At 39.7% G+C, this 10,735-nt stretch overlaps 1 protein-coding gene across 2 annotated transcripts; it reads left to right on the top strand.

Moving 5' to 3' along the window:
• Positions 1-415: 415 nt before the first annotated feature.
• znf622 (zinc finger protein 622) lies at positions 416-7,751 on the top strand. 2 transcript variants are annotated; one of them, XM_044219932.1, is made up of 7 exons: positions 416-569; positions 1,405-1,978; positions 2,923-3,207; positions 4,062-4,224; positions 4,400-4,515; positions 5,241-5,384; positions 7,076-7,751. In XM_044219932.1, the coding sequence occupies exons 2-7, from the start codon at positions 1,411-1,413 to the stop codon at positions 7,204-7,206; spliced, it is 1,407 nt and encodes a 468-aa protein (XP_044075867.1). In that variant the 5' UTR covers positions 416-569; positions 1,405-1,410; the 3' UTR covers positions 7,207-7,751. The 2 variants fall into 2 exon arrangements, with proteins under 2 accessions (XP_044075867.1, XP_044075868.1); XM_044219933.1 differs by lacking the exon at positions 416-569 and adding an exon at positions 619-791.
• The last annotated feature ends 2,984 nt before the right edge of the window (positions 7,752-10,735 follow it).

The raw sequence follows: 10,735 nt of genomic DNA, 5'->3' as shown, positions 1-10,735 counted from the left end.
CAAAAAATAATGCTTAAGTTCGGCCAGAGCTAATATGAGGATTTTCAGCAGTCTGAGTTATGTGTCTTTCAACGTTAAAGTCATTTTGGTGAGAAATTCCTTCCTTGTGTTTTCCCAGACTGTGAGGGAATTTCACTCTATAAAACTGTAACTTTGTATGTTTAGAACGAGGACTGTGGATTTTGGCCCCCGGTCTCTTACACTGCTAGGAAGGAATCACTTCATGGCCAGTATGAACACAAGGAATGATTACAGCAACTGATACTCTCTTTCAATGTGTGTGTTGTACCAAAACAGAAAAAAACCCTTCTCCTTTAAAAACTAGAATACTTTTTTTGGCATTGGAAAGTGCACAATATCCGGTAAACATGCTCCGAAGCAGTAGATGGCGGTAATGCGCCTGAAATTGGCGACCGCAAAAAAACATGCAGAAGAAGAAGATCCCAGGAAGTTACCCGCGTGTGGTTTGTTGGGATCACGTGGTTTGTTACGGCACAGAGAGGCAAGAGCACGCTTTACCAAAAAGAGATTAAAAACACCTTTTTCGGAGGAGTCAGCTCGCTTAATAAGTAAGTGAACATTGGACACCAGTCGTCTGTTGTAAACCCCTTTCTGTCGTTGTCATGAATATTATGAATTTATGGACTTTTAGCGGTTATTAGCAGATGTTTCCACTAAAAATGCGTGAGGTTTGGTTAGCTGGTTGCTACCCGATGTTAGCGTAGTTTGTCTCAGACTGGCGCAGCACCGCAGTTTGACACTTCATGTTTAATTAATTTGACTTTTTCAAGGTACGTTGGTAACGTCAGGTAACCTACTTCAGTGACTTTACCACTCAGCTTGTAGCCAGGTAGGCTAGGCTAACCAACTAACCCCACTAAATGTATTTATTTATTGTTCCATATATTTTGTCCCAGATGTTTACAGCCTGTTTCTTTGTGAATTTGTGCAGCACTTTGGTCAACATCTGTTGTTTTTAAGCGTGCTTGTAAATAAACTTGACAACATGGGAAATGGAGCTGAAATGATTAGTCGATTAATTAATTAGTCAAATCGACCAAAACATTAGTAGACAGCTGTTTTGATAATTAATCGTTTTTAGCAAAAATGCTAGACATTCACTGATTCCAACCTCTCAAATGTGATGTTTAATTAATTGAGAAAATAATTAGCAGTGTAATCAGTAATGAGGATAATTGTTGCAGTTCTAAAGGTCAAATAAAACTGGCACATTTCTTAATGAAGTTTGGTCTGATGTTCTCTCCGTTACTTGGGTAAGATCCAAATGGGTTTCTTTTCTGAATAAAGTATATAATGATAAAGAGAGGCGTCATATGAGACAAACTTGTGATTTTGAGCTATATAAATATAAATAAACTTAATTTGACTTTCTCTTACCTTCAGGTTGCCATGTCCTCCTACACCTGCATCAGCTGCAGAGTGGCTTTCGCAGAGGGAGAGGTGCAGCGAGCGCACTACAAAACCGACTGGCACCGCTACAATCTGAAGCGCAAGGTGGCAGACATGCCACCGGTCACCGCTGAAAACTTTCAGGAGCGTGTCCTGGCACAGCGGGCGGCCGCAGAACAGCAGCTGAATGACGCTGAGAGCTGCACCGTCTGCAACAAGAAGTTCTCCAGCGCCAACGCCTACCAGAACCACCTGCAGTCCCACAAACACCAGCAGGCGGAGAAGCAGGCCCTGCTTGTCGCCCAGAGGAAAGTGGAGAAGATGAACGAGAAGAACCTGGAGAAAGGACTTGGTGATGAGAAGGTGGATCACGATGCCAGAAACGAGGCCCTGCAGCAGGCCCTGAAAGAGCAGCAAAAGTCGAGCCCAGCCAACCAGGGGAAGGGCCAGACATCACAAGGAGTGACAAGGCAGAGGACGGAGAAGCTGGAGAAACCTCCCAGGATGATGTGGCTGGAGGAGCAAGCCAAGAGACGCGAGAGAGAAGAGGGAGCCACAGCCCCTGAAGGTAAGGAGGAGAAATAAAACCATCGTGGACATCACTAAATATACTTTTTATTGTTGTGACCTTTTTATTTACAAATGGCCCAAATCTTGATCATTCAAACGTCGAGCAAATGTTACTCAAACAGGAGGAAATAGTGCATTTGTTGGGGACTATTTTCAGTGGTGGATTAATCCACATGTGTTTGGGGCAGCAGGACGGTGTGTGTGGGATTGAGTTAAAATAAACTACAGTGTGTGTGTTCATGGTAATGAAGGAACATGTCACCCAGTGCAACAGTGTGACTCATTGTGTGTTTTTAATAGTTTTTGGACAACAGTGGAGCTCTAAGGCACAGAGGAATGATATATCAGGTTTTGATACACACAATACTTGTTAGTAGATATATTAATGGTTTGTTTCGGTCTTTTCATGGGATTTGCCAACAAGAAGAAGAAGAAGAATATAGATTATCACCAGACTTATCCTTCAGACAAAACTCTTCACATTTGTAGAAAACTCCAACAACTCAATTTGTTAATTTTTTAATTACAGTTTGCTTGGTATCATTCATTTGTATAACAGAATTTTGTGAAATGATAAGGTGTCAGATTCCAGTGAAAGATGATATATGAGAACATTTAAATTATTATCCAGCTGTACTCTTAAGTTTTTTTTTTTTTACTTTAAGTTCTTTCTGCACTTCTCTGTAACATATTATTTCTCGGAGTAATAACCGCTTTTCTTTTCTGAGCTTTGCCTCCCTCAATAACTGCTGCGAGTCTTTCAGTGTAATGAAACTGTTACTTACTGCTTTTTGTTAAAGGTACCTACACTTGAAGACTAATTAGAGTAAATAAACTCCTATCGGTTGTAAGATGAAGGTACACAATGTTAGGTAGCTTTAATTAGCTAGATATTATTTTTTTGTGTTAAAGTGACACCATGTTCCAATAAAAATCTTTCAGAAGAGTGGGAGGACGTGGGCGAGGAGGAGGAAGATGATGATGATGAGATGGAGGAGGATGAAGATGAAGAGGTGACGATGGATCAAGAGGAAGGAGACCCTGCGGCTCTGTCTGACCCCCAACCCGCTGCTCTGCCGGGCTCCATCCCCGTCACCGACTGCCTGTTCTGCTCCCACCACTCCAAGTCGCTCATGAAGAACGTCGCCCACATGACCAAAGTCCACGGCTTCTTCATCCCCGATGTGGAGTTCCTTGTCAATCTCAAGGGCCTCATCTGCTACCTCGGTGAGTTTGGTAGCCTGAACACGTGGTGTTCAGGCAGAAAATAGCTGCACAGTGTGAAGGATCAAGACTTTAATCTGTTGATTCTCAATCCACTGTATTGTCAAACAGGTTTGATTTTTAAACACACAGGTCTGGATGAGTGCTGGTCAGTCGCTTAAATCTGAACAGGGATCAGCAGTAGTTAAGCGAGAGTTTAGTGTTGAAAAGGAAAATAATCCAGGAACTAGTGAGCGAGGAAATACTCCCACTGTCGGTGTCTTAATGTTGATAATAAGGTAGTTTTTCTGTTCCCAAATACAGCTGGCTTTAAAATGTGTGTTCACGGCAAAACAGCTTCCAGGTAATCTTTGTAATGTCGAACGTTTTCATAGTCTCTTGTGGAGAAATCCCGATCCTTTGATATTGGAGTCCGATTTTCATTATATTTACTTAAATGTTGCTGTAATATGTATCGTACACATTGAAATAACAGCTGTAACTGTAGTAGAAGACACTACCTTTTAACATAAATATGTTTTCTTGTTTTTGAAATGTTGATTCAACTCTGGTAATTTTTGAGGCTGTAGTTGTAGTACTTTAAAGAATTCCTGCTATTTAGTTTTTTTGTCTATGAATCTCAGACAAAATAATATGAACGCCTGACAAACTGATTCATCCGATCACTGCACTTCATGCAGTCTCCATCATTCCAACTGTCCGATCAGGGATTTTCCCAGCTTCACCAAAACACTATTATGCTTTCCTGATTGTTGATATTTATGTATGTGCTAAAGATGCTACTCAATGCTCCTGTTACATGAGCGAAAGATGTTTTTTTCCAACCCAATCTTATATGGTTTTTTCATGTGTTACAGGAGAGAAAGTCGGTGCCGGTAACGTGTGTTTATGGTGTAATGAGAAGGGCCGTTCGTTCTACTCGGCAGAAGCAGTACAGAGTCACATGACAGACAAAAGCCATTGTAAACTCTTCACAGACGGCGACGCTGCCCTGGAGTTTGCAGACTTCTACGACTTCAGGTAATAAAGTAATTTTTAATTAATTACTCTGTTTATGTGTTTAATATGGGATCTGTTTAGCCTTGTTTAGTGACTAGTTGTAATGGATGAAATGTATCTCCTCCTACAGATATATCAGTATCTGAAGGCAACAGGAAGGCATTTATGCCTGATTTACACTGTTTTTTGCCAACAGGAGCAGCTACCCAGACAGGAAGGAGGGAGGGGATGCTGAAATGGACGAAGAAGAGCTGCCTGATGATAAGAACCTGGAGTACGATGACGAAACGCTGGAGCTGACTCTCCCTTCAGGTGACTTGAAATTAGTTTTTATAATCAGCAGCAGTCAATAGAGGAACGTAATTGAAAGTACCAAATATAGGGCTCCTGTGCTGGTCTTAAAAGTTCTGAAAAAAGATGGGGGGATTTGGTGGGCCGGTCTGAGTCAAAAAGTCCAGGGCCATTTTTCATTCCCAGTCCATCCCTGTCTTGTATGAAAATAAATTCCTCTCTGATCATGTCAAAACACAGTAAATATGATGTCTGATCTCTTTAACTTCAAATGAACAACCTCCAGGATGTTCAATCTAAGATCGGCCAAACCAGTTTTAAATACTATGCATCTTACAAATGGAAAAAACTTAAAATCTATTAAATTCCACTTGTGTTTGGACTATAAAATTCAATTTGTAATTTGACTAAATTGTGTGTTTGAATTGTGCTTGTTTGTCTAAAGCTTTTACACCATATGTATGTTTTCTTGTACACAGGTTACTCTGGAAAAACAAAATTTGTTATCTCAGTGAGATTTATTGTTTAAAAATAAGGATTATCTAACTAACTAATAGGTTACTAAAGGGGAGCGATGGGCCACGAGCACCACATTTGAAATGACTTGACCAGGTGCTGAAATGACCTACGTGAACTTTATTAGACGTTTCTGTTGGATCTCTGCTCTCGTTCGCTTGTTGTGAATGTAGTGTGGCTTTATGTGTTGATATTGTAACCAAATGCACGTCCTTGCTGTTTTTCTTTAGGTGCTAAGATCGGCCACCGCTCCCTCATGAGGTACTACAAACAGCGGTTCGGAGCTCCGAGGGCGGTGGCACTGACCCACAATAAGAACGCTGTTGGCAGAGTCCTCCGGCAGTACAAAGCTCTGGGCTGGGGAGGAGATGGAGGTAAGATTCAACCGGGACCTTTAGACAACATTAGACTAGTTTGTTTGGGGTAATTTGGTTAATATTTAACAGTTGTTAAAGAGCGAAACGGGTAAGCGAACTGAATGGGGGTTTGCACCAGTCTGACAATGTCTCCTGAACATTCAAATGTCTTCTTTCCTCTCAGTTGTCTCATTTATTAAGCTTTGTCACCATACGACTTGTATTTTTCTCAGTTGTGAAGCACTTTTTTCCCTTTACAGCACTGCATATGCATGTTATACCACCGCCAAATACAGAAATATTATTGCCAAGAATGAACTTTCACACTGTAATCAAATCAAATTTTCAAGTAGGTCAATGAGAGGAGTCGTAAGAGGAGATTTAAATCTTTTAAGTAAAGGTGCTAAATAACAGAACATATTAACTTATACAGGGAATTTGACTCTGCTTAACTTAATCGTGTAGTGGAGGCTGTTCATGGTGTATGTGGCTGTTGAGGCCGGTATAATAAAAAACGTTAGTCAGCTGTCAAAGTATTTAAGATCCATAATTTTCCTGCTACTTCTTTCGATTAAAAATATACTTTTATTATTGTCTGCAGGGTTATTTGTCTTCCATATTTGAAGCATGAAGGCCGATTGCAAGAGTATTCATTATGCCTAACACATTTTTTGGGAATGTGCAAACTCCACACTGACCTTGCTGTGAGGTGACGGTGAACAAACTTCCCTCAGGAAGTGCAGCTCTACTTGTGGTTTGACACAGGCCCTTCTTTTTTCGCTGTGGAGATGATCAAATACACATCCTCATTTAAATGCAAATGTGTTGCCTCCCTGTATTCATTTTAAGGTGTCAGTGGAGTACAGGGTACCACAGGAAAAAGAGGATTACTTCAGTTTTCACTGTGTTCTTTTATTAGAAGAAGGTAGTAATTCATATTCTGTTTCACCCACAAAAAATAAGAGGCAGCTGTCATGTAAACTGCACTTACCTGGGTGTCCTTGGCATGAAAAAGCTTAGAAACCCCCCCATAACCTTGTGTTTTACCTGCGATTGAGCTCCACAAAAAGACAAGGCAGTAGAAACCTTTTATATGGAAGTGAGTTTCGGTACCTTTGGTGCAGAGCTCCTGACCCTGCAGTAGCGCTTATTCCAGTTTAGATTTATTGTGTTTACTTAAAAGAGCTTGGGGAATGAAGAATCTTGGGAAGTCTGACTCTCATAGTTGTCAGCTTTTGGCCAAGGGAGCTTATTTTTTCAGTTATGTTGTTTTCTTTGTTGTGTTTTGAGCATTTGAGTGTGAACTTTTATTCCGTTCGGTATTGTGGAGATGGCATGTTTTTGGCAGTTTTGGTTTATTGATAAAGCTATTTCCTTTTGTTGCTCTCAGGAGTTTAAATTTATTACATGGCAGTTATAACCACTGACTGAAAACTTAGTCACTGGTACTTCAGTGATTCAAAATCTTTAGCCAAGACTTCTTTGCTAATGCGTCGTTTCCATCTCTGATCCTGTCCTGTCCTTCCATTTAATATAAGTGTGTATTTTCCATCGTGTGTCCAGTCCACAGTGAGTGGTGTAGAAAGGGCTCCCCCTTGTGTTCGCTTTTCATTATTCCCATAATAACTGTAAGAAAACTGCTCCCTGAACAACATTATGACACACTGTATGCACATGCATGGTGCCCCCCTCCCCTCTCTCTCTCCTAGGCAACAGCTTGTATCAGAAACAGAGAGACATGCAGTACGTGCAGATGATGAAGTCAAAATGGATGCTGAAGATGGGCATGAGCCACAACGCCACCAAGCAGAAGCACTTTAGAGTCCAAGTCATGTTCTAAACCTGAACTGGAGGGAACCGAACGTGCAGCGAAATGCGACATGGACTTGACAAGAGCTTTGCTGTTTTCCAGTCATCAAGACTTTGAGTACAGAATTAAGTACAGCAGCAAAAATGGTGGTTCCTTGCGCAGTGGCAAAAAGAAAAATCAAACATCACGTCATATCAGTGATGCTGTATTGCATTTAAAGTAAATGCAGCCATGTTGATTTGATGTTTTATAACTGCAGCAAAAACCTTGACTGCTCTTATATATGAGCAGTTACGTAAAGTTGTGCCCTAGTAGGAAAACAAATTTCCAACTTTCAGACATCTCTGTAGTCCTGTAAATCTGTTGGAAATTGATTTGCAATTGGACTCCAGGTGGAAGCGCTGTCGTCTCATCAACTTCTTTCTTCAATCTTTATTAAGCAGGTGGTTTCACTATTTTGGATGCAAATCAGTTACATAACACACTTTTTTTAAACTAGTGACAGGATTAGATCTCTATGATTCAACATGCTTGTAATGCATCCACCCAAATAAATGTGTTTCATATTTATTGGATACATGGCAGTCTTCCTTCCTTAATTCATATTGTTCGTTTTCAGATGGAAGGAGCGCCTTCAGTGCTAAACCCATCCAGCTAAAATCAGTGTCCATGTTTCTGAAATGGACATTGATTTTCTTATTTTTCCTCATTGTTGTGACTAAAATATTGGCAGGATTCAGTGCAGATTGCATGTTAATAGGGCTGCACCTAAAGATTTTTTTTTTTTTATCGATAAATCAAACGATTATTTCTTTAACTAATTTATCGACTATTCTTAAAATAAAAATGTTTTTTTTACTTGATTAATATAACATTAATTTACCCAAAATAAATATTTAAAAAATATTTCAAAATGTTTAATATGTTCAATAATTTTCTCTTAAAAAACAAATGCATTTGTCTATTGAAAATATTATAATATTTGAAAGAATAAATTAATATATTACCCTATTTCTAGTAGGTTATTTCATATGTTACCATTTTAATTCTACTTAATTCACCATCTTAGTGTTGTCTCACAAACTAATCTGTTAATGTAACACAGAATTTTATTTTGTTCAGCATAACACTGAAACTCATAATGATTTGCTTTTGATATGTAGAGTGAACACAAATTATGCCTTTTATTGAACAAGAAAAACAGTATAAAATCAGTATTAAGTTGGGCACTATTTGCAGAAAGTGGCCATGAGCGATGGATAGATGGGGCAGACAAAGACACACAGTTAGTCAGATAGAGAGAGACAATCAAGCAGATGGACCGACGGATGAATATAATTTCAACATTAGAGACTCTTGAGCTGTTGTGAGCATTTCAGCCTTTCCAGTAAATTACTCAGAGTGCATTAAAGCGGTGCAACCCTAGGGTTGATGATTTGTGAGAGGTGGCAAATCATGTCATGATGGAAACAGTACCCCATAATTCAATGATTGGTCCCGCTTCCAGCTGATGGGATCGACGTGGACAAAAACATGTAAATTACAGTAGTAAGGTTTCGCCTGAGGTTGGCACCTGAAGAAAGCCCAGTCGTCTTCTGGCTGTACTTTTTCAGCCTCAGCTCTGTATATTGGCCTTTATTATCGTCTGATTTTAGCTCATCAAATATATCAGTTATCAGCGCATATTGTATGTTTGCTGATAAGTAACTAGAATTTCCAGTAAAGAAATGCCAAAGATACAGTATATTTGAGATTTCATTACATAGTTTGTTCGAGAGCGAGTGCTATCAAGTTCACTATAAAATATCTCGCTTAGTACATCTTGGTCACAATAACCAAATTTATCAAAAATGTTTGTTTATGTGTTCATGTTAAAAAAAACTAATATGGTCAAATATATAGTTTTTAAACACTGTCAGTATTGACCTAAAAAAAATCCAGTTTTGGTTCAGCTTTTGTTAGCACCTGAGTATTAGCATGATAATTTGCCTGCAGTTAGCATGTTTACATGTATATTAACTGCATGACAGTTTAGTATGTAGCATGTATTAAGTGCATTATCTTGTTAGCTAGCATTAGCATGTCAACGTTTGTGCTGCCACTGTACATTTAGCATATTACTGTAACAAAGTATGTTAGCATGGTAACATTAACATGTTCGCATGCTATATTAGCATTCATTTTAATGTACAGCTGAGACTGAAAGGACTTCTGTCATCACAGAAATTCACATTTTTAATTACAATGTTTTCACCCACCAGCAAAACTAAACCCTACCCTTCTTCACAGTGAGTACTCTCTTACTTTGGCTACTTGTACTTTTTACTGGTAATATTTGTTCACTTTTACTAAGTAATCATTTGAAAGCATGATTTTTCCACTGTGAAATTGGTATTTTTACTAAAGAGAATGATTTGAGCTCATCTTGATCATCACTGTAGTTCTTTTCAGGGACCTCAGATTTATCAATGACTCTGAGCCTCGTGAGGATGATGTCATCGAAAGCTGATCGGGCTTCAGCAGGATGCTGACCCACCATACCGCCCCTGTAATGAGCTCAGTTACTCCATTTGTTTGTGGTCCTCCACTTTATCTTTGGCAGGCTCTCCACTTCCTTTTGCAGACTGGGAGAGTGTTTGTGGCGCGATGGTTTCAGGGGTTTAGGGCACTCTCTCCGTACAATACGCCACTGTTTGACAGAGTCGACAGGAAAAACAGAGAGGAGGAGGGGCCCTGCAGACAGACAGACGGCAAGAAGGAGACTAATTGATCAGGACGACTTGGGGAGAGAAACAGGGCAGATGTCTGAGAGGCATTAGCATTGTGGAAGTCATAGGAGGAGGTGATTCTTTTAACTGGAATGATGGTTTGACCGATGCTGAAGGCCGATACTGATAAGTTTGGCCACAAGCTGTTGATTTATTTCTTTTGCTCACATTCAATATTTATATTGTTGCCTTCAGATCGACTCCAGATCATGTTCATGATATTTTTCCAATAAATTTAGTTAAAAGTCTAATTAGATCAACTGAATTAATGTAAAGACAAAATTGTCACGGTGCTCAATTGGAGGTAGCAGTTCCCTTTAATTCAAATGACGCTGCTGAGGGTTGATATTTTAGTGTCAGCTGGTGGAAACTGGCCTGATTGGACAGATTTGAGTAATTAGATCACAGCTGGACCTGGTCCTGATTGGCTCCCTTCTCTGATTCCTGGAGTTGGTCCAAAACTTCCTGGAAGCAGCGTGGCTCTAGGATGGCAGTGTTGGTCTGCCAGCCCACCACTTTGGTCCGGACTGAAATATCTCAACTATTTGATTGGTTGCCATGAAATTTGATTCAGACATTCATGTTCCCCAGGGAATTGATCCTGCTGTCTCGTGATCCCCTGACTTTTTCTCTAGTGCCATCATGAAGTCGAAATATTAATTTGTCCAATACTTTTATGACCAAATAGCCTATCTGAAAAATTAATGACATTCCCATCAGCTTCTGCTGTACTTTGTTTTTAGTGCCAATTACCAAATGTTAGCATGCTAACACTCTAAACTAAGATGGTG

Source organism: Siniperca chuatsi, linkage group LG13, assembly GCF_020085105.1.
Source record: "Siniperca chuatsi isolate FFG_IHB_CAS linkage group LG13, ASM2008510v1, whole genome shotgun sequence".
Lineage (NCBI taxonomy): Eukaryota > Metazoa > Chordata > Actinopteri > Centrarchiformes > Sinipercidae > Siniperca > Siniperca chuatsi.
This window is presented reverse-complemented; position numbering and strand designations above follow the sequence as displayed.